General features: G+C 44.2%; 1 protein-coding gene across 3 annotated transcripts in view; it reads left to right on the top strand.

Annotated features, from left to right (window-relative positions):
- The first annotated feature begins 3,394 nt into the window (after positions 1-3,394).
- The window catches only part of SRGAP1 (SLIT-ROBO Rho GTPase activating protein 1), a 143,033-nt gene continuing 122,201 nt past the window's right edge, over positions 3,395-24,226 (top strand). Inside the window, exon 1 of one of the 3 annotated variants that reach the window (XR_011723898.1) lies at positions 3,395-4,144. Coding sequence is in view for 2 of the 3 variants with exons in the window: in XM_071733496.1 (XP_071589597.1) it covers positions 4,078-4,144 (67 nt within the window). In the remaining variant the exon portion in view is untranslated. The remainder of the gene's footprint in view (positions 4,145-24,226) is intronic. The other 2 variants (XM_071733496.1, XM_071733497.1) reach the window with 2 other exon arrangements.

The raw sequence follows: 24,226 nt of genomic DNA, 5'->3' as shown, positions 1-24,226 counted from the left end.
CCCTGGTGGAGTAGATTATCTAACTCCATATGCTGAGGTAGGGTCCAAAAACCCTGCACCATTATCGTACTGCTGCAGTACCACACTGCATTTATTCACACCAGTCTGCCTCTTGCAATGACATATGTACTCTCAGTCAGCTTTAACCTAATACTTTTTAAATATCTGCAGTGTCCTCCCTGCCAAGACCTTAATATGCTCTACATGCAATAATTTAGAATTCACAAACAACCCTGTGAATAAACAATGGTTTTCAAGCATCATCTGCGGGGTTCATACAACAACACTGTTCCATAGCTCTTGCACTTGCTTCTCTTGAAATTGATGTGTGAGAACCTCTTTGGGAACAGGTCTCAAAAGACAGGGATTTCTGTACTAATCTTCTGTGTCCTGAAAGTCACCTCAAACATGGCATTGCAGAGCCCGAGCAGAATCTGTTCCTGTGCAATCACCATCCTCGCAATGGGATTGCAGGCTGTGTAAATCAGTGTGGAATTGAGTCCGGAGACTTGAGCTGCCATGAACATCTTAAAAGAAGATTACACCCATGTAATAATGCACAATCCTTTGCCAATCCCTAAAGGAGGGTGGGGCAGGGGGAAATCAGATTTCCCAGCCAGTTCAATCCCGGTTGTCCTGGCAGCAAACCCTAACTCAGGGATCCAGAATCTGTGCAGCTCTGAGCCTGGTGAATGGCCATGACACAGACATGGAGCCCAGAGCTGCACAACTGAATACAAGGGTATCAGTCTCCAGAGCTAGAAGATGGTTTCTGCATCTTCACAGGAAATTGCCTTTGCAGAGAAACAGAAACTCTCTCTCTGCAGCCTCTGGTTTGGCTCTGCAGAGCCAGACCCAACCTCTGGCCACAGATACCTAGCACAGAGAGAAGGGGTAGTGTAAGCATGGGTGCTGAGTCCCCCTCTGGACCCTCCTCAGGGGAAAAAGATCTGGGTGGTATTTCACAGTGTCAGCTTAGTGGTAAGAGGAGGCTGTGTCCTTCAGCCCCCAGGAAGGAGGAGGTAGATAATTTCATGTCTACAGCTTCAACCACATCTTGGTTATGGTTTCCATTCCCAGTTCCTTGGCAAGCGAGGTGGGGACTGGTCTGGCAAGGGTTGCCAAGCTGCACAGCCTCACCCAGGCCATGAGGGGACTTGACCACCATCTCTGTCCTTACCAGCTGTGAAAACACTGTGCTCTTGCATGAACAGAGAAGACTCACAGCTTATCTCCAGTTTGTGTCCCTTGGGAATGTGCTCCATAGTCCTGTAAATCAGCCTATCCCCAGCCTAACAGATGGACTGGAACAGCCAGGAGGCAAGACTTGAGCATCAAAGACTGAGATGAAAATCAGAGTTGTATGAGATTACCAAGATAACTGCTCTTTTGAGGCAAGGTTTCTTATTGAAGGGATGTAATTTGACCATCCAGCTTGGAGTTAAATCAGCTTCAGACAATAACCTCTGGTACCAAGATTGCTTTAGGTGATCTGAAATGGGAACAGATGGAAACAAAGTGTCCTGGGAGGGCAAGAATAAAAGACAGAGTAATGTAATAGAGATCAACACATAAAGAGGGAAAAAAGAACAGGAATCCTTTATCCCAAACCTCTAGCAGGGGAGTACCTAATGAAACTGACAGATGAACTGCAAAGGAGAGACAGATGTACACTTACTGCTGAAATGCAGAGGTGTTGAAGTGAGTGTCTGCAATGCTGAGGCAGTATGTTTATAAGAATTAAATGCAAGAATGTCAGCATAACTACAGTAACTGTGACATTTCCTTCTGAGGGACAGGTCCCCACAACACCAAAACTCAAATTCACTCAAATTACTGGATAGCTGTCTGGAACTTTCCTAGCAGTGGATGATCCCACTGGTCAATCCTGCTTGTCCTGAAGCGACAGGTCCTGGTGTTCTGAGGACCAGCTGTCCAGGAGAGGATCTCTGGGCACTTTCACCACACTAATCATGCAGCAGCCACCTTTGGAAACTCCTTGTGAATAGTTTATAACTTCACCTATTTGCCCTTTGAAATACCTGATGCCAGCAAAGCCATCTGTGCCTCTGGAAAGTCCCCTGCCTGCCTTTAACCTCCTCAGAGCTGACCTCCCTGAGTTCCAAAATCTGCAGCTGTAGGCCAGGAGTTCGGCTTTGACCCATGAACAACAGCCACATTCTTTGCCCCTCACCGCAGATGGTAGCAGTGCCCATCACACTGCTTTTTCCATGGTTTTTTGTTTTTGTTTTTAGCAAGCTCTTCTCAGGCAAAGGCTGAGTTCCGGGGCACTCAGAAGGAAGGGGTTGTGCAACTTGAGTCACACTGGACTCCTTTTGCAGGTGGCTCTCAAGCTTGCAGCCCAGGACCTTTGTGTGACTACTGAGCCTGTGAGCCACCATGCTCAGCTCCTGGCATGCACAGCTCCGCTGCAGAGCTGGCAGCCAGCTCATCATCTGTGGCCCTGAACGGGCTGAGCCAGATGCCAGCTCTGCAGGCAGAGACAGAGGCTGTCCCCATTGCTGTTGGAGGGCACCCAGAAGCAAGGGCATGCCTGAACCATCTCTCCCCCTTGGTGACTTGTCCCATGCTCCCAACTGCAGCTCTCCCTGCCCTTCTGGACCTCCTTCTTCCCCTTCTCACAGCTCCAGCTTCCCAGGAAGAGTTGTGCTTTATCAGTCGTTGCTATATCCTGACACCGGCATGGAATGTGACCGTCTGACAGGGCCAGTCCTCATGTATGCCACACAAAACACTCTGAGGGAGCAACAATTTAGCCTCTCCCCATGTTTGCCTTCTTTCCCCCATGAGACGCAGGAGTGCCCCATGCAGGGCTGCCAAGCTGCACCCGAAGGGGAGCTCCGTGTGGGCGAGGATGGAGGAAGAGAGACAGGGGATGTGCTGAGGGACATCACCAGCAGGACACAGCCATGGCCCCGCTCAGCACAGCCATGCCCTGCCTCCACACAAACCAGGGAGGAGAAGAGGGTCCCCAAAGGCCAAGTATCCCCGCTGCCCTATCCCCTCCCGGTGCTGCTTGGCGGTGGTGGCAGCTTGGGGCTTTAACTTTCCCCGACAGATAGCCACCTCGCCGCCTCACACCCTTGTCCCCAGGGGGCACCCGGCCACCATACGCTCCCTGCGAACGGCGGAGAGGTGACGGCCGGCCCTTGCCTCCCGAGCCCGCCGGGCCCGTTAGGCCTCCGGTTGCGGGGCAGCCGGCGGAGGCGGGCACTGGAGGCTGCGAGCCCGGCCCGAGGCGCGGCTGTGGGCGGTGGCCGCGCTCCCACCCCAGCTGCCCGCAGGGGGGAGGCGGAGCGACCGCCGCCGGGGACGAGGCGAGCGAGGAGCAGAGGCGATCGGGGAGGCAGGAAGGGAGGAGAGAGCGGCGGGAGGGCGGGGAGAAGTTCATTCCCGGAGACACCTCTCCAGGGCGCGGCGGGGGTGTCGCCCCGCGCCGGCCGCTGCTCGGGCTGCCGGGCTGGGACATGCGCCTCTGCGCTGCCGCCCGGGGTTAGTCACGGCGGGGAGCCCAGTTCCCACCCAGGCGAGCGCCGCGACCGGAGTTAACTGGTGCCTCCGGCGTAGGGACCGAGCACGGTCGCCTGCCCGCCTCCCGCCCACCGCCCGCGCCCTCTCCCTCCTTCCCTTCCCCTTTCCCGGGTGCGTGAGGAGAGATAACAATGGTGGGGCGCAGCCGCCGGGCCCCCGCCCTCGCCTAGTGGAAGCCGGTGCCCCGAGGCCAGCGGCAGCTCCCCCGCCGCCCCGCCCTACGGCGGCCCCGGGCCGTGGACCGCGTTGCTGCCGGCGACGGTGCCTGGAGGCGATGGTGCCCGCGCCGGGGTTAGTCTGATCGCCGCCTCCCCGCCTCGCCGCCTCCGGTGCCGGCGGTGCTCCCCCGGGCCAGCCGCCCGCCGCCGCCCCGGCCGCCGCGATCGCTCGGGCTTGTGGCCATCTGATACAACTTGGGAGCCCCTCCAGAGAAATAATAATAGCAATCACTAATAATAATAATAACAACAATAATAATTTGAAACAAGGAGAAGAAGGGGGAGAAGCGGAAGAAACAAGTGGATAATGTCAACCCCGAGCAGATTCAAAAAGGACAAAGAGATTATAGCGGAGTATGAAAGTCAAGTGAAAGGTAAGCGCGGGGCGCGGGAGGTGCCTCCCCGGTTTCGGGGGTCCGGCCGGCAGCCTCCGGCCTCTGCCCCCGGGATGCGGGCCGAGGGCGGCCCCGCCGCCGCCGTCCGGGTGGTCGGTCCCTGTTGCCTGAACTTCGGGGAGGGGGCGGCGGCGGGCGCTGCCCCCAAGCTCCGAGCGGCGCCGGTTTGTGCGAGGGGCGGCGGGGGCAGGGGCCGGGGCCGGGGCCGGGCGGCAGCTAGGGCGGTCGTCTGCTGCCCGGCCCCGTCGGAGCACCTTCCTTTTCTCCACCGACTTCAGTAACACTGTGGGGTGGGGAAATGAAAAAATAGGCTTGGCAGTTAAACTGAAGCGAGAGACAATAGTAAGCCATGCCGCTTTCCTAAGGCACATGGCTGGTGTCCCCCACCCTCCCCTCAGGGTTGTAGTTTCTGTGTTGGGCTGTGTTGGAAGACGGCTAATAAAGAATTACCCTTGAGTATTGAATGAACCCTTTCAGCCATCCCAGGAAGTATTTCAGCCTCGCATCGCCCGGCTGTATTGCATCCAACTATTGTGCCAAGGACAGCGCTGAGCCACCAGCACTTCGAGACTCTCGGGTTTTTTCCCCTCTGCCAGCGTCTTGGGTGGAGCAGAGGATGGGAAAGTAGCGGCATGGGCAGTGAGGTGTGGGTCTCTTGGCATACTACCCTTTTCTTCAGGGTGCTGTCAGGGAATCTATTGCTCAATATACAAATTGCAATACATCCAGGCTTTGAGGATGAATGGGAACTTGAAATGCTGTGTTAAAAAAGCTATGTGGCATCTGGATTATCTTTATTTAAATGATGTGGTTGTGCCCTTTATGTAGGGACCCTCCTGGATGCTGGCCACAGCCCATGATGTTGTGGCCCCATGCACGGGGGGTGGGGTGGGCTTCCAGAGCCCTCCTGCCCCCTGCAAGCAAGGCTAGGGACTTTCAAACCGAGGTGTCTGAAGCCGAGTGGGAGAAGCCACTCCTCAGCTTTTCAAAGATTTGTTCACTTTCTGTAACTGCACAGCATTTTTGTCTCTTCCTTGACCTTGCAAAATCAATTTTTCAAGAAAACTTTTGGGGTTTTGTTGTTCTTTTTCCTCTTAAAAGGAGAGGTAGGCTTTGAGTTTTCCCCTCCTAAGCTTAACTTTTTGTGAAAAATAGATGTCACCAATGAAAGTCACTTTGGGCCCAGGAAGGGATTTTGGTATAAAATAAGAGAGCTTCCAGAGAAGTGGGCAGCAAGGGGTCTTCTCTGCGCTGGCAGGTAGGCCGTGCTTCTGGTGTTGGTTTGAAATGGGCAGGGCTGAGGCAGCTCATGTAGCTGGTAGATTCACTGCCAGCGGAGCCCTTGGAGGATTGGTGTTCTGCTTCTCCGTGGAGATAGTGGAGATTTGTCTTGATCACTGAGCAGAAAAAACGTTCAAGATCTGAAGCTCTTTGCAGAGTGTGCAAGCTGTTCTTTGCCTCCTTATAACACAATTGTTGTAGGCTCAGCCTTTATTAGCTATGTCCAGTTGCTATATAAGGCACTCTCTTCTTTTGAATAATGAAGAATTACTGTGCCCTTCAACTACATTACTTAAACAACAAAGAGTAAGGTAGCAAGCATCTCTAATAACCAAGCTCCTTGGTGTCATGGTCCCCCGATATAACTGCAGAGGGAGATGGCATTTGTAAACATAGCTTAGGAATTTTGACTTGCTCTTGCTTCTCCTCCTTTGTGGTGTGTCTGGTCCCGAATGCCTCGCTTGAATTGTTGATTAGCAGCTGTTTGAAAAAGTATGCTGGGCTAGAAATTATGGCCAGAGCTTCATTTCCTTTTCACTAGCATCACTACTGTTCCTATTCAAGTGCCAAGAACTGTCTGTATCAAGATGTAATTCTGCTGGGTGCTAACTCAGTGATACTGCAACAAAGTAATGATACCATTGCATGATACCTTAAATCTTTTTCATATTGGGGGGGGGCAAGGGCTAAGGAATCAGTCCTAAGTAGTCCACAAGGCAACTAAGTGAATATAACTGCAGGAAATGCAGGTTCCTATGTACTACCTGAAATTTAATGCATTAGGGTAGGAGAAAGGGTGTGGCCAAAATGCTTTTGCTGCTTATGATTTCAGGTCTTTGCAGTGGCTGATTTCTTACTGCTGATATGTTTAGTTGCCTGTAGGATCTGGACAATTTGGCAGCAAACTGGCCATTTGAAGTCCTCTGATGAAATGCTTGTAAAGGAGTGTGTATAAGTATATATATATATATATATATACATATATATATATTTTTTTTTTCCCTTACCTTTTTTTCTGAGATTGCACTGAGCTCATCATGCTGAACACCAGTTTTAATGATTCAGAAACCATACCACTGATGTTTGCATTTGTAAATCCTGTTGTAAGATGCCTGCATATTGATACTGAAGGAAGAGGGGCCTCTAATATACATGACCTGTATGCTGTATATATGGTGCCATATTTGGAAATGAGGATTTAACAGTACCATTCTTCACATAGCTTTTCTGCTCTTAACGGCTCAAATAGGAAGAAGTAACAGATGTTAATTGTTCTGTCTGGTTCCTGGGTGCTGTAAACTGACATCTTTTAGCAATATGAGTAGGTTGGCTGTTACTTTAGCAGAGGTCATATAGGAACAGTAGAAAGCCTGCAAATGTTACCTGTTTGTCAAGCTGAGGTGGACAGGGCACTTCTGGCTTGTTGGGCAGAATATCTTAGTTGCACAATTTTTTGCAACATCCATGTTCTTCAGGTTAGCTTCTGCCAAGAACTATTCCAACTGTTGCAGTAAGGGAATTGTGCTCACTTCCCTGCACATCATATGGAACACAAAGGGCTATTTCTTGAGGATCTCTTAATAGTGAAGTTAGATCTGTCTAGATGGATACTTATATCCATTGTTTTGGGGGATGTAAGAGTGTTCTGATAACATGGGTACCTTAATTTGTAGACATAAAGGCGCGTGGGAAGTATTCCTTGGTTCTATAGCAGTGAGCTGTCTTGCTGCACTTCAGTTCCCGTATGAACTTCTTACTTAATAATTTTGCTGAAGCACCTACCTCTCAGCAGTGTTTCACTTTCTGATGCAAAAGCTTTAGGAAAGGCGTCAAGAGCTTGTTTATTCAAGAATATTTTGATGAACAATTTTTACTGTTGTTAAAATGGCTTGGGCACTGTGCCTTGTAGGCTTTCTGCAGACCATATTGGATTACTGAGTAAAATTGCTTCCTAAAATATCCCTGATCATCCAGACTATCGGTTGTACATGTTGGGGTATTTTTTCTGAAGAATGTGATAATTTCATAGGCCCCATCAACCTTGCAGCTGGGATAGGGAATATATCTGGAGATAGACAGTGGAGGGAATCCTGTTTAAATAAGCAACAGGCTAGTGATATAGTTGAGAGCTGAGTATCAACTTTCTAATATATGACCCTACTTAGATTTATCCACAGCATTCCTTAACACAAAGCTCAGTTGGCTACAGTATCCTATTATTACCCTACCTTTTGTGTTCTGAGGACCAGCTGTTCCTTGGTACTGCTGATAATGTAAAGTAGTGTCTGTTGGTAAAGTTACTGAGCAATCTCAGTAGCAAAGAAATACTGGAGCATCCTCTAATCACCATGTGGGTATCTCGGGTATGGTGAAGGGTGAGCTAGTGAGATCTGGAGTGCATGAGAAGAAATGTGTAGTAGCAGCAGAGAACTGGGGATGCTGCTCAATAGCTTTCAGATGATTCAAGCATTACACTGGCATGTTCACCTTTTTAAGATATGTAGTTGGCTTTCCGTGCACGAGAGAAATGTGGTAAATAGTTAAACATTGTGCTGACCAATAATCTGGTCCTCCCTGTTCAGTGAGATCCTCTGTAGGTTAGAACTGTCGAGGATCTTACAGTCTCTTGGCCTTCCTATGCAACCACATGTCCAACTGAGAAGGGATGATGGAGGAGCTTCTTAGATGCTTCCTTTTCCCACCTTTGTTTTCCAGCTGGAAGTGACTGGATGGAAATATGTTGCTTTTGAAGTACAAGCCTCAAAGAGACTTAGTGGGAACAGACATTTCTGTAAGGCTAATATTTGCCTGGACTTTTTCAGAACCAAGTATTCTTGTTGTCCACCATGAACAATTTGTTGGTGCTCTGTATTACAATGCCTAATTATTTTTTATGGAAGATGGAAATTCTAATTTGTGAAACTGAATTAGACTTACTCCAGATAAACCAATCTAGAATTAAAACTACAGAAGCCTTTCTGAGGAAAAGCTGAGTTCTGAAATACAAATTGGGCTGACATTAGAGCAGTAGACATAGCAGTAGAATTATCTGAGAATTACTTTTTTTTAAATCTTTGTCATGAAAGATTTGGTGCCTTGGACGATGCCAGAATTCTCAAGTTTTATTTTGAAAAATTCTGGTGAAGTGATGCCAGTTTCCAATGTTAGTTTATCAAATTTGGTTCAGTAGAAGTTTTTCTCATCAAAGAACTTGACCAAAATGAGTGTTGTCTTATACAGAAAGGATATTGTTCCCCATACTACTTTTCAACTGGAGCTAGACGTTCTTCAAGAGATAAGCTAATGGAGGATTCCTTACTTTTTTCCCCCACTGCATTCTTCCTGCCCTCTGGTACTTCCCTTCAGAGTACAAACTTCAGTTGTCCAGATAAATTTTAATGAGCTTGTATTTGGATATGCAGCTGAAGGGATATCTAAAGGTTTCGATAGTTCAGTCATAAACTGAACAATTATTTTTGAGTTTGACCTCACACTGCAGCTGGTGTGTCTCAGCACCACAGCAAAATTACATTTAATCTTTTACTTTCATTTAAAGGTGAATAAAGTCCAAGTGGTTATAGAACATATGAAAGGGCAAGCAATAAATGGACTGTCTGACCCGTGTTTCTTTCTGTCAATACAGCAATCAAATTGCATACTGAAAGTGTATGTTTTGTGTGTACCTGCACATATTTTTTTTTTAATCTCTAAGAAAAATTATTTTGCCTCTGGCTTTGAAGCAGTTTGGATTCTTTTATGATCAGTTCTTCGGGGCTTTTTTTCCTTTTCAAACATAATTTCTGTGCATTTTTGTGCTTGCAGAGCAAGGCTCTAAATCATGCTAGGGTTCATTTAATTTCCTGCTGTTATCTTTTATTGGTCACTTTTTTTATGAACTGAAGTCCTACTTGCTAATAAAATTAAACTTATAGCTCTGAAATGGCTGTGGTAAGGCAGAAAGGGATGTGAATTATATCTCATTTTCTGCCTTAAAGTTCACTTGGGTTGGATTTTGCCTTTTGTGAAAACTGGTCTCCTTGTCAGTCAGAGGTGATGGATGGTAGCTCTGGAAAAAAAAAGTGGGTCAGTGCTTTTGAGACTGGACAAGAAATTCCCTGCTGACCATTACACAGCCTGTTAGAAATCACTGACCATGTCTTGGCAGTGCAGCATGTCTGATCTCTGTTTTGGACAGGGTTGGACGTGGAGAAGAGCAGAAATGGAGCCAGGCAGGTGTCAATGGTTCTTCTTCTCACCTTTGCCATTTTTCCAAGCCCCTGTTACATCTAGCTGTCATGCTATCTCACCTCTAACCTTTCTAGTCTTCCTAGTGGAAATTAGTGCTAACTTAACTTGTATTAATCCCTATTAGAGTCTAATCTACTCTTACTGCTCAGCTTTCACAGAGCAAAATAGGCTTTGGAGTGGGGGTTTTGTTTTTGTGTGCCGGTGATCACTCTAAACATGTACTGGGGCTCCTTGCGCCCTGACCCCCGCTGCTTCCTGCAGGCTGAAGTCTCACCACAGCATTTGCACCTTACCAGTTTCTGACCCCACCTTCCAGGGACCCTGCTGTGCTCTCTGCTCTCAGCTGTCTGGGCTAATGGATCAGTGCTGGCCACCTCTGAGGCAAGGCTGTCTGACCTCCTTCTGTGCTGTTCATCAATGGCCCCTTCTGCCTCAAGTTACTTCATGTCTCTTCTTTCCCCGGTCCTTGTCTCTCAGTCACTGAATACCCCTGAGGTTCAGGAGATTGTGAGGCTGTGTTTGTGTGTATGTTATAGAATGGTTTGGGTTGGAAGGGACATGGAAGATCATGTAATTCCAACCCCTTTACCAGTGGCAGGGACATCTCCCACGCTGTGTGTATGTGTGCAGAGGAAGAGCAACACCTGAAAACTGAAGGCAGTGGTTGAAGGTGCAACGATGGGCATCACTGCTTGTGTACCATAAAGAGGGTGAGGCTGGCAGGCTGTGTAGTAGCAGATACTTGGGATGAAACACAGATGGACATTGCTGAAAGCATGGAACCTCCTGGCAAAGGCACAGAGCTGTCTGCACAGGAAGACTGCTAGCGGCATGTGTTTTACATTACCAAGACTCTCTCTGGCACCAAAACCAAAGGAGTTGGTTATCACTGCTGTTTTTCCTTTGTTTCTAAGACTTAAACAACTGCAGGCTGTTGGGTCAGTTTGTGTGGTGGCTTGGTCCTGTGGGAGTGCTCTAAGACAAACAATTGACTTTGATCTGTTGTAATGTAAGCCTGAGGCACCACTTCCTCAGGAATCTACCCTTTTCTGCAGCTTATGGAAGTTAACTTCTGGCAGACACAGAAGTGTGTCACAAGTTGGTTACCGCCACCTGGTAGGCTAAAGGTGGCGTATGACATTTTCCCTATGCTCAGCCCACTAATCCATCTTGTCTAGGGAGAACACTGGTATTCTTAAAGCCATTTTCTCTTCACTACAGCTTATTAACTGAACAAGTAAAAATCTCTTTAGTAGCCCCTTCCCTCTCCTCTTTTCAGGTCACTATTTCTCAGGCATATACCTATATGAACTGCAAGATGCAGCATTCAGCCTTGCATCATACAAGCTGCTGGAAACCTTGATTTTACCTGGAGGTGACCATTTAATAGATCCTGAGATCGAGATGCAATCTCTTTGTGGAAAATGAAGAATGTTTTGGAAATAACCCCAAGCAAAACTAACGTTCTGTTTCCAGGAACTGGCTTGTACATAGGCATGTTCATGACTTTGTATTACTCTCTGGTAGTCAGTGAGTACAAACATTGTAAAGAAGGGTTTGTCTTCTTTAGAAGCAGAAAATGCTTGTTTCAGTTCATGGTTGGCACACTAACATAATCCTAACTCTAGGTGCCTTTTACTCGGGTAGGTGTTGCAGGTAGGAAGAGAAAGTGTTCTTCATAGTCTTTCAATGGAAAAATTTGGGTGAGCAATGAGCTTAGACTCCTATGTGTGAAAAATCTCTAGGAAACAAACACGAGCAAGACCAATAAATGCTCTCAGAAAATGCCATGCAGAAAGTGCATGCTTTATGATTTGACTCTGTAGTAATACTATGTGTGAAATGAGGTAAGGATGATCTGTGTCATTAACTTCTAACTCCGTCCAATGCATGACAGAGCAGTTGATCTGATTTTAATGAAGTCCTTTGAAGGTGTGTGGGTACTTGATCTGCATTTACCTTGATCGTAGCGTCTGGGGAGTTGCTTTTAATTGCAGAGGGATGAGAGGGGGAAAAATAATCTAGTCTGTAATTTTTATAGAAAACATTTCAGTAGAACTTGCTTAGAATTGTGATCATGACTTAATAAGTTAAGATATCTATGTTAACTCTGCTTTGTTATCTATTATTGACTGATAAAACCTGTTTGAGTTTCGGTTGCAACCTTCTGAGACTTTCTATTACAGATGCAGAATTGCTGACAAGCAGGCAAGAGATCTGCATTAGCATATTAACCAAAACATTCTCAAAACGCACTAGACATACAATTATTTGCTATTGTGAAACAGAAGTTACAAAAAATGTAATTAAAACACTTATAGTATTGTGTTTCTTGCTAACTATCTTGGGAAGAAAAAGCAAATGCAGCTGGTTTAGTGGATGATGACTTCCAGGAAGTAATGATTGGAACCCTTTGCATAATGAGCTGTTGTGGGAAATGTAACTGAGTGCTGCAGCTTCATGTAAATGGGCTCTCCAAAAGCCTTGACTGACTCAGTGCTTACTCATCTGAATTACTCCACGTGTAGGATCTGCTAGCAGTTTGTTGGTACTGTCTTGTGTCAGGACTCTTCAAGATGCTGCTTTCGCTTGTTTCTTCCAAGGTGACTGAAGTGGAGCAGCATACAAGTGTGGATTTTCTCGGTCTGTGTGTTAAACTAAATAAGGAGATGTGCTGAGCCCCTTTCACTTTCCAGTGAACATTCTTTCATATGGTAAAAGAAACCAGTCTCTACTGTTCTAGCCGGTTCAGAGTATCTGCTTCCTGAAAATCAGAGGAATCTGCTCATGTTTACAAAGTACGGAGTACAACACAAGTCTAGTAGGATTCAGTGTTAGCTTTTGTATAGCTCTGTTCCTGCAACAGCCTGCCTTCTTCTTTTTTTTTTTTTTTCTTTTTTGTTAGAGAAGGGAGGATAAACAGTATAGTGTTAGGTCAGAGGCAACATAAAATAAGTGTTCATTCAGTACCAAGATGAAAGGCATCTGAAGTGAAACTTTTTTACTCAACAATTAAGTTCCATTTTAGAAGGTAATAGAGAAACTGAGAGAATTGTGACTGAATGTCACTTAATTACTTTTTTTATATATTATAAAACAAGAAGATCTATTATCCTGCTTTTTCTGCTGAAAAAAACCCCACAACATTTTACCCGTTGTCATTAGTTGGTTGTTGGTTTTGTTTGTTTATTTTGGGTTTTTTTTGTTGTTGTTTGTTTTTGTTTTGTGGGGTTCTCTGTTTGTTTTGAGATGCCAACTGTCCACTAAATAATCTTTCAGGAATTATTATAAGATGGGATTGCCTGTAGTAACAGCAGACTGAACGGGATCATCCACACAGCCCCTTTCCTTGAAGTTTTATATTCCTGGTAGTCCAGGGCACTGTCAGACAGCTCCCCAGTGTCCCTTAGTCATTCTTCTTGCTCACTCCACACACTGCAAAACAAACCTCTGAACCAAAACATGCTGCAACGAAGTTGATAGGCATAAAATTACTCTTTGACAGTATTTATGTGGACATTCAAAAGCTCTAGGAAAAAGAAGAAAGTTCTTACTTTTATTATAGGATAGTTAACACACAAAAGTTGCTCTGTTTAGGTGGCACAGCATTATTTTCCTCTTGCAAATCAGTCATGTGATGAGCAACAGAAATGAAAGTATATAAACTCTTTTTTTCATAGGTGACTTCTGCATGTGGCAAATTGGGGTCTCTGCATTGTTAGCCTAAGTAATTTCAGCTCTGTGAAGAACCAGCTATGTAATGGAAAGTTAGCTTCTGTTTTGTGTGGCAAAGGGATAACTGGTATATTTAAGAATTTGGTTGAAGTCAAGAACTTGTTTTCAGTTAAAAAACTTGTCAACTCTGCTGTGTTTGCTGCCCAACTGAGGACTTCAGGTTAAGATCCAATACAACAAGGTTGTGTGCATCATGTGCCTTTTTTTAAAGGCCGTGTTCATGTATTTGTGCCCTCCCAATTTTAACAGTGCATAAAATTAGTGAGCTTAATGTCGTGACAGAAAGCGCCTTTTCTTTGATCTCCTCAGATACACTTGCACTGAAATCCCAACCACCTGCAGAGTGGGAGAAGGTCCCCTGTGCAGAAGAGAGGAGGGAGCCTGGTGCAGGTAGCAGGTCCTCACCTCTTAGGGGCTCCTCTTTTTGGGGGGTGCTGTGGCAGAGCCTGGCAGCAGCAGACTCATGCACACCCAGCATCAAAGCTTCCTCAGCTGCTGGCTCTGAGCAGTCTGTGTGCATCTGCAGCTGAGCTCATCGGATTATTGCTGACTATATTGTAATCCTTTAATTGGCAGCCACTTCTGATGCCATGATGTTGTAGTTGGGGTCAAATCCCATGCTTCTTAAGCAGTGCTCCCAGGGCTGTCTATAACGTTACCTGTGGGATACTGGAATGCTCTATCCCGTGCAAACTTGATCATGTGGTCTTCCTGAGAAATAATCAGCAAGGAGCATCTCAAACTGTTCTGTTCCTTACACCTGACTGAAGTTACTAACCTCCACTGGGGTCTGGACAGACAGCTCTCTATCAAACTTGTTTAATTCAGAACATATAAATTTACAAGTACTGAATAAAATGTTACATTTTCAAGTTTCTGCTGGGCCTAGGAGTGTGAGAGTTTGGGGCTATATTGTTTTTTCTCCTGCCCTCCTTTGAGCCTTCTTCCTGCTTCAGATCAGTTCTGCCAAGGTTTTAATGCATTATCAAGGTAACCTTAGGGAGGCATAATATCTGGACTTGTGGAGATGTTTCTGGCACTTTAATTAAAGAAAAATATAAAAATGCTTCTGGCAAAACTGTGGACAAGAAAAACGCTCTGTATTTGAGCAAGGCTTCACCAGGGCTGCCATGGCAGAAAAAGGGGAAATGAATACTGAATTATTGTGGCTTTGACTGTCTGTACCTACATGCAGAAAACTGGAGCACCTTTTCCTTGTGAGACTGCTCTTATGTCTCAAAAAAATCTGGTGAAATGTATGTCTGTTGTGTTTGCACTGCTGTAATGAGGCATGCAGTTCTGAGGGGATGGTCAAAGAGCAAGGGGAACTCTGACCACCAGAGACTGAGTAGCCAATGAGTGTAACATTTGCTTAGCAGTTCTTGCCTACTATTCAAAGCATCTCTGAAAAACCTTTCGAGGCAGTCCCCAGTAACTGGTTTGTCAATGCTGAGGAAGAAAGCCCTCTTTTTCCTATCAAAAAGGCAAAATCAGTGAAACTAAGAGTCAAAGTGCAATTCCTCCAATATGTACTGTGTTGACCATCAAAGTAGTGAGTTACTGGTGAGAAGGGATTGCTTGGCAGAGACACTGCTCAAGGACATACCAAGTACACACCTTGCTGATGGCCCACCAGCCAGTTCAGTTTTGCTCAATGCTATTCCCTGATGGTTGCCAAATGGCCTCTGTGTAATGGGAGAGGTCTCTGCTCAGGCCTGAGGGGACAGACTTTGAGGCTGCAACAGCAGTTTTCACACTCCTCCATATGGGCTCAAAGAGGCTTGGGGTGAAAAATATCCTGTGAGATTGAATCCATAAAAGAACTCCAACTCTTGTGTTTGCCTTTCAGGGGCCATGTTTAGTTCCCCTTTGGCTGCTGTCTCCCTTCAGAGGTGTCTGTGGGTATGTTTATGTGACTGTGTATACTGGCCTACATGTTTATTCTGCAGACTGCTTGCAGGAGTTATAATTTGAAGCACAGACTCTGACTAGCAGTCCCCTTATTTATAGATCAGAAACTGCCTTGTGTCCAGCTGGCAGGGGCAAGAGATAAGTGCCAGCCCCATCCATGCTGATGTCATCTGCGTTGCCACTAGAGAAGGCCTAAAAATGTTACCTTGTTTTGCTGAGCCATGTGGAAATATGTCTGAAATTCTGGTGCTGGGAATCAGATCAGTGCATCCTTCCCAGTGATCAGAGCATTCGTGTGAGGAATCTGGTTGTGCACCTCCCTACATTTATCTTACTCAAAATTAAGTCTTGAATCCAGCTCTTACCACCTTGCAAGTGACTGCTCTGAGGACAAGGGAACAGAGTTTTCTGGGACAAGTTTCCCTGTTTTCTTGAAGTTCTCCTGCTTTTTTCCCCAGAGTTAGTGTCTACGTAGTTATTTACAGGGTGACTATAAATCCATTGCCTGATAGTGACAGCAGTCACCTGAGGTGTATGGGTCTCATTATATATTCCAGCAAGGGTGTTCTCTTGCTCTGCTGCTTTTTTTAAATAAATGGGAAATTAGGAGGGCTGTAGGACCGAGATATTTGTGTGACCATTCTAAATTAAGAGTAGTTACTTTGAGGGAGGTGATTTTCCTCCTCTGCTCTGGTCTCATGAGACCCCACCTGGAGCACTGCATCCAGTTCTGGACCCCCTATTACAAGAAAGACATGGATGTGCTGAAGCATGTCCAGAGAAGGGCCAGGAGGATGATCAGAGGGCTGGAGCACTTCTCCTATGAAGACAGACTGAGAGAGTTGGGGTTATTCAGTTTGGAGAGGAGAAGGCTCCAAGGAGACCTTATTGTAGCCTTCCAGTATCTGAAGGGGGCCTACAAGAAATCTGGTGAGGGACTTTTTAGGATGTCAGGTAGTGACAGGACTAGGGGGAATGGATTCAAAGTAGAGGAGGGTAGATTTAGATTGGAAGTTAGGAAGAAGTTCTTCACCATGATGGTGGTGAGACACAAACACAGGTTGCCCAGAGAGGTGGTGAAAGCCCCATCCCTGGAAGTTCTTAGGGGCAGGCTGGACAGGGCTCTGAGCAACCTGATCTAGTGGGAGGTGTCCCTGCCCATGGCAGGGGAGTTGGAACTAGATGATCTTAAAGGTCCCTTCCTGAAAATTCTATGATTCCATGATTAATCCGAAGGGGGAAGTATTCAGAGGATACCTTATTTATTCATTGCATGTGGTCACACAGTATACAGGAAAAACACCAACCATTTCCGTTGTATTGATTTTTAATCTTAACGTCCTGCCAGCATTTAAGGCAATTTTTGGCAGCTTGCCTCTAGTTTTGCAGACAATCTATGGAAGGCTTACAAATGAGTATGTTTGCATGAACCTTTGCTCTGACCACTCTTCCTGCAGCTCTCCCTTTGTACAGCATATTTGGCCTTCTGTCTCATGGCTGTTCTGCTCCTCGGTTGCCTGAATGGCAGATTTGCAAACAGCTGTCATTGCAGCCACCAGCATCTTACTCTGCAGATACTCCTGACTTACTTCGTATCTATGAAGATTAGGGTTGCTTTTTTTCAGGGTGGAAAAATGATGTCAACTGATGGAGAGAAGGGGAGTGGGTCTGCAAATATTACTGAAGCAACCCCTGCTGGGGTTGATTGGCTAGAGGTGAATTATTACAGCACACTAGTATGGCTGTATGAAGAATGAAACCTGAAGAACTCTTTACCAGGCACAGCAGTTTATCAGGTTATTTCCTATGCAGAACTGTTTTGGAGGGCAGCAGACAGTACTTCAAAAAGCCAAGGTACTTGTAGATGCTGGGCTTTACTTGGGTGCACTGCCATGCCTATTCTGTACTTGTACTATTTCAACTGCATGTGGTGCAGTCAGGTTGTTTGAACAGCTGTATGCAAAGTACCAGAATCAGGCAAGAAGATGGAAATTATGGAAATGTCCACATTCTTTTCAACTTATTTTGAAAAGGGGATTTAAGGAGACCCTTCAGGTATGTTTCTGAATTATTGCACTGGCATATTTTGTGTTGGAAAGAACAACTTGTTCGTAGTTCTGTCCTGAACTCCACTCAATTGCCTGGTAATTGAGTACTTTCTTTTTTTAAAAATAAAATTTGTTATTGGCTGTTGTATTAAATAAATAGCTGATGCATCCTGAATCAGTACCAGTTCCTATTGGATAAGAGGATGCTTATAAGCGTATTAAAAATCCTGTGGAGATGGAAATAGCATATATGTGAAGACTTAATAGAAACTCCAGTTCTCTAACTATTTATATGTAGTCAGTTGTTTTCTCAGTTGTAACACTGGACTTGCATAGCATGTTATTTACATTATGTGTAATGTGTTTTCTTCTCCCTTAGCACTGAAAGTGAACTTAATTTAAAATAGTTTTTTTAAAAGTAATATCTCTGTGATTACTTCTTTGACAATTCATAAGATGTCACTGGTATGTGACTAGCTATGATAACTACCTCTAGCTGAGGAACCTCCACCTTGCTTTTAGGTCTATTCACAGGTGCTCTGAAAGAGAAGTTTTTGGGTTACAACTTGCACATTGTATAGTGCAGTGAGGATTCAGACCTGTTATTAGAATCATATGGGCTATTATTCCTATTACAGTGCTTTTATAGCATTGGAATTACCCCTTTAAGTATGACCTCAAGAGTCTGGCTTTGGGAAGACAATACTTCTTCTGTAGTTTTTGTGAAAATAGACCTTACATGACAAAAAAAAAAACCCTTCAGACTCTCTTCAAGTTTGGGACAATACTCTAACCTGGGCAAGAGCACTTCATTTGAAGTGAAGAGAGATCTTTCAGGTGATTGAATGCACTGCCAAGAGCCTTCAGAAGTGATTGGGGGCAGCATTACTGAAATCAAAAACCAAATACCTAAGTAATTTGATACAGACTTATCAAATCCAAACGAGTATTGATGAAACTGATCTTTCCCTTTGCAAATTTTTTTTTCCCTGTATCAGCTATGATTTTTTACTAGCATCTGGTAATTGGTAAGGTCTCTTTTACTTCATCTCATGGTTTCCCAGGCTGGGAGGTGGGCCTTGGTGAAGCAGTGCCCCCCACATGGGTGGGATGCATGGATAGGTGCCAGAGCTGGTGAGTGCTGCTGGAACTCCTCAGTTGTGTACAGACGTGTCAGTTCTCTGTAACAAGCCTTGGCTACAGGAAAACCTTGAGACCCACTGCTGTAAAATTCCAGTCAGTTAGTCTTTGTAATGTATTCAGTACTCTGAATAGTCACTAATGAATGCAGGGCTGGAGGCATGAATGAAGTGGTATTGCTTTTACAAGCAGTATAGTAGCTGCCGTGTGTGTCCTGTTATGTACAACCTCATTTACTTTCCACACATGAATTTGTTGACCTCACCAGAGCTCTTAACCTTCCTGGGGCTGCTAATCTCCATAAATGTCTGCAGGATTGGGCTTAATTTTGGCATGGAAATATGCAAAATGAATGAATCAAAGTGTGAGTCATCGTTTTTTACAGCAAAACGTTCTGACCTAGTCCCACAGTCCACGTGCCTCACTGATGCTTGCCTGAAAGCTTGTGGGATCTGGCCCTTGCTTTGGGAATCTGACTTCTTAAGTGTAGCAGAGACTGTATTGAAACAAAGGAAATGTAATGCAGAATATACTTAAGCAAAGCAGGAACTGTCACCTGATTCAGATGCAGCTCTCAAGATAAAATTAATGTGGATTGTGGGCAGTGTTATGCATGCGTTACAGAATGTATCACAAGATGCTGAAAACTGTAGTGGAGATGTTTTCAGTTTGCTGAATGTTGTTTTCCTTTTTTTTCCTGTAGTTTAACTAAAATATTGTCCAAGAAAATAAACTAACTTTTAAAATTTAGTGGAGGCACTGAATTGTGGAGCTAATGTAGATAAATGAATGTCAGTTTCATGTCTGCACCATAAAATGCAAAAGCACAAACGCAGAAACCACGAGGCTTTTTTTGATATTTTAATCTTTTAAACCTTTGAAATGTTGGTGTGCTTGAAAGGGCTTCTAAATCCATTGGTTGTTCAGCACTGGCTCGTATTGTGTACAAAATCATAGCAGATAAAGGAGGAGTGATCAGAAAGCTTAATGCAGTCAGAGCGTCACGACCTGTTATGTAAAGCAACATTTGGCAGGGCCTTCCCAGATGCTGTAAATGAATGTTAACAACATTATATCGGCTGCCTTCACTCTCTGTATTACATAAGCTGAATATTTATGACCCTATTAATATGTTTAGCTGTGAAATTGCAATATTGATGGAGTGAAGATTCCATAGAATACTTAACCAGGAGAATGATTTTTGCCTCATGAACAAAAGTTTTATGTTAGTATTAAAAAACTTTGAGGTCGTGTTTCAAGGTTTGCTGGATTGCCTTACAGATGTGCCATGCTATTTCCCTGAATGTTGTCATAGGAAAAGTACTTCAGTGACAGGGTAGAGTTGCTGAGCAACATGTATGTCTGGGTCTGTATAAAATAGAGAGCACTAGCCAGAAAGTGATGGCTTTTTAATTCCAATGAAAGTCCTTGGATCCATAATGATAATATTGTGTAGACTTGAATAAATATAGCCAACGTATGGACCATAGACCAAATCCAGTTTAAGAATCACTTCCATACAGAGAGCTGTTCCAGGTAGGATTCTGCAAGCTGTGGACCAAATTCTTATTACAGTGATTTTACTTTTTTTTTTTCCTTCCTCGACATGCCCTCCTTTTGTTGTGGATACTGTCTTCTCACCTGAACTACATATCACATAACTAAGGGATCTGTGCAGCTCATTATATGGCTGGGGACTGGCTGCAGATTGAGTCCCATTGCTGAATACAGATTTGCCCATATCGTGATCATACTTGGAAGGTGGGGGAAGGTAATAAGCTTCATCAAGAGATGAATGAGGAGCTTAGAAGGCATTTTCCTTGGAAGCCTCTTATGTTATGTCCCACACAGAATGGAACACCACCATTTCAATAGATGTATGCAAATTTCTAGTAAGAGGATGTTTAGAAGCTTGACACTGTTGGAGCCAGTGGCTCCCACCTATGGAATTCACAGGTGATATTGGCATTGTGCATGGCTAGCATTCTTCAGAATAAATAGCTCATTTAGCTACAGGCTTGTTTCTGCAAGTTGTCTACAAAAACCTGATCTGGAAAAGTAAGGTTTGTGTTTATTTTGAGTGGGGTGAAGTTGTTGGTCACTTCTAGCTTGATATGCCAAATCTATAGCCTGTCTGAAAGCCACTGTCCCGTGTGTCCTATGCCTTTCCCATTGGTTGCTAGGACAAGAGGTTCAGATAAATGAAGCTGTTTGTGGAGGTCCCTTTTGTTTGCAGAAGTCTCTTGGGTGGTAGTACAAATCCTGTGGTGTGTTCAGATGCTAAACATATAATTCTGAGTAACTCTGTATCTTGATGGTCTCTACTTCCACCCTCTCTGCATTTCAAACCTCATGAGGTGGTACAGGAGTCAGCTGCACACAACTCTAAGTGTACAAAATGTTAGAAATATAAAGATAAGTTGGTACAGGGTGTGGAGTATTAGAGTCAGGAAGAAAGTTTAGATTATAACTTTTTTTTTTTTAAAAAAAAAAATAATGTTTTGTCCCCAGGCCAGTTTGTTATAGTTACTGCAGAGCTCCAAGTGGACTCTCTTCCCTTGTGGGGATTAGAGATTTAAATATGTATTGTTCTTCTGGCAATAGTATTGAGCAGTCAAGTAAGGTTCATAATAGAACAAAGAAACCTTTAATTAGGACAGGAGTTTCAATTCCTTTCTTTTTTTGCTTTGTGTAAAAGAAACTTGCATTAAATCAGATAAATAAATAAAACAATAGATGGGGTGGAGGAAGTTTAGAAGAAGCACATCTGTTTGCAAAGTTCAGTGCTGAGTTTACAATAAACCAGTAATTTTTACTTGTGAAGCTCTGAAAATAAGATTTCCATTCTCCACATCACTGAGCATTTGAGTCAAGATATTTTAAGGAAATATTTTTCAGCTTACTCAGTGGTTTGGTTTTGGTTTTGTTTTTTTTGTTTTTTTTTTTTTTTTTGCTCATTTAAAGTTTTTTGTAAAGGAAATACCATCATTGCAATGTAAAATCAACAACAATGTTTATACTATTATCATGCTTTGGTTTTAGGTCTGTGCATGCATTGTAGTTGTATTTGTCCCCTACTCATCTTTGTACTTTCTGTATGATTGAATAATTTAAATACAACACAGTATTTCTTTTAAACATGAAGAATGACAATTTTTTTTTCTGTCTCTTCTGTGGAGTATGTTGCTCTGTGTTGCTGAGTTCTCAAAGTCAATAACTTTCTGCACAGCCTCAGCAATTTGCCAGTGTGTAATAAGTTATAAAACTGGGACCCTTAAGGAACAATATGTAGTAACTTCAAGGGATTCTTAATTTGTCTCTGAAATGACCCTCAGCAAGAATACAAACTATGTATCCTCAGCTTCTCACAGACACTGGTAAGAGGAAACCTAGCAGATACGGAGCTGAATCTCTTGCACTGGCTTATCTGAGGTTTATTGGTTTATTACATGTGATGAGACAATGGAATAATCTCCTTTTTTTTTTTTTTTTTTTAAGGGACACCTTAAAAGAGATGGTTGTGATGAAGTTTTGGCCATCTGTCCTATGCTTGTCCTCTGCAGTTTAAATGCCAAATCCAACAGTGACAAAAGACCTCTGTTGTCTGGGAAACGATTCATTCCACTCCTTGTTTGGATTAGAAGAGCACTCAGACATGGCTGAAGATAGTTCATTTCCCTAATTACCCATCTCTTTGGGTATTTACAGCTTTCTGCTCTTTCCTAGCAAGAGAGTGCTTTCCAGAGCAAAATCCATGTCTCTTTAAAGGACCTAATCAAAATTCACTAAATTCAGAAGAAAGCTACTGTTGACTTCCGTGGACTTTTGGTCAGGCTTTTTGAAGAGGAAAGGCACAGCCTTTTGTGTGCAGAACACAGTGCATCTCACTTGTGGAGGTGCAAAGGATAATACACAGTAACAAAATGCTTGGCACTTGTTTACATCTCCTGCCCTAACCCGCATCTTACATCCCCTTTGCTTCATTCCATACATGCAATTAATTTGCCAAATAAAACTCTTGTCCTCCTTCCCCTTTGGAACAACCTCAGCTGGCATGTGGGATCCTTTACCAGGAAGGAGAGGCAGGGACATTGTGTTGCATTTATAGAATGTGCTACTAAGTGGCTCTTCCTGTTGCCTGGCTTGATCGTGACTGGTTCTCGTTTGTCACAAGGATCAGTATGGTAACATCACAAGGGAAATACTAGTAACCTGAGAGTGGACATTTTGAAAGTTTTGGGGTTTGTCCTAAATATCAATTAATGCCTATTGCCTCTTGTCTTTTCCATTGGCATCACTGAGAACAGTCTGGCTCCATCTTCTCTCTTCCTCTCCTCTGTCTCCTGACAAGGTCCTCCTTGAGCCTTCTCCAGGATGAACAATCCTAGCTCTCTCAGCTTCTCCCTGTATATCAGATGCTCTAATGCTTTGTGTCCCTTTCCTGGACTTACTCAGGTATGCCCATTGTACTGGGGAGACCAGAACTGGACACAGCACTGCAGGCAAGAGCTCACCAGTGCTGAAAAGAGACAAAAAGTCACTTCCTTTGACCTTCTGGCAATGCCTTCCTTGTACAACCAAGGTGGCTGCTGGCCTTCTTTGCCACAAGGGTATATTGTGGACTTGTGTTCAACTTGATGTTCCTGAAGACTTGGGTTTTTTTGCCAAGCTGCTTCCCAACCAGTATGGTGTACTGGTGCCTGGGGTTATTCCTGCACACATGAATATTCTCTTCACATTTCCTTCACATTTCCCTTTGGTAAAGTTCATGAGATTCCTGCCTGTCCACTTCCCCAGCATGTTGAGGTCCCCTTGAAGGGCAGCATAACCATATGGTGTATCAACTGCTCTTTCTAGTTTTATATCATCTATATACTTGCTGAGGATTTGCTCTGACCAATCATCCAGGTCACTTATGAAGATGTTGAGTAGTACTGGCACCAGTATCAACCCCTGCAGTATGCCATTAGCGTCTGGTCTCTGGATAGACTTCGTACTGCTGATCACAAGCCTTTGAGATTGACTGTTCAAACAGTTTTCAGTCCACGTCAGTGTCCATTCATCTAGCCCACACTTTTGTCAGTTCTTTCCATGAGGATATTATAGGGGATATTGCAGAAAGCATGGCTAAACTTAAGAGAGACAACATCCACTGTTTTTACCTGATCTCTCAATTGAATTAACCTCTTTAGTTAAGCAGTGATATTCCTCTTGTAAACCTTTTCCGATCTTGTACTGAATAATTCTAGAATAAGTTCTGAAGGCTGAATTTAGGACACCAATGTCCACAGGTCAGTGACATACACTGACTATAGTTTTTGCAAGAATTCTCTCTGCACAACCGACTGAAGGCATCTTCCATCTTAATTGTTGCCAATAAACTAAATGAAAATGGAAACTTTATACATCTTGTCAGCAAATTGCAAGCTATCAGTCACAGCTACAGATGAAAGCCAGCACGACCTACATCTGTCGTGTTGCTACAATGGTGCTGGCATTACAGTTCAATTGTTTAGGTTTAGGGTCAAGCCTGTTGAGACCTCTTTTTATTCAGCTTTGAATGTATCCATTTTCATTAAGTATTTCAAAGCCGCATGAAAGACTCAGCAGGGCAAGATGTGGCGGTGTTGAACCTAAGTTAGTCTTGCAGCTATCGAACTGTCCCGTAGTCACAGATGGTTGCTGGGATTGTCCACAC

Source organism: Heliangelus exortis, chromosome 1, assembly GCF_036169615.1.
Source record: "Heliangelus exortis chromosome 1, bHelExo1.hap1, whole genome shotgun sequence".
Lineage (NCBI taxonomy): Eukaryota > Metazoa > Chordata > Aves > Apodiformes > Trochilidae > Heliangelus > Heliangelus exortis.
This window is presented reverse-complemented; position numbering and strand designations above follow the sequence as displayed.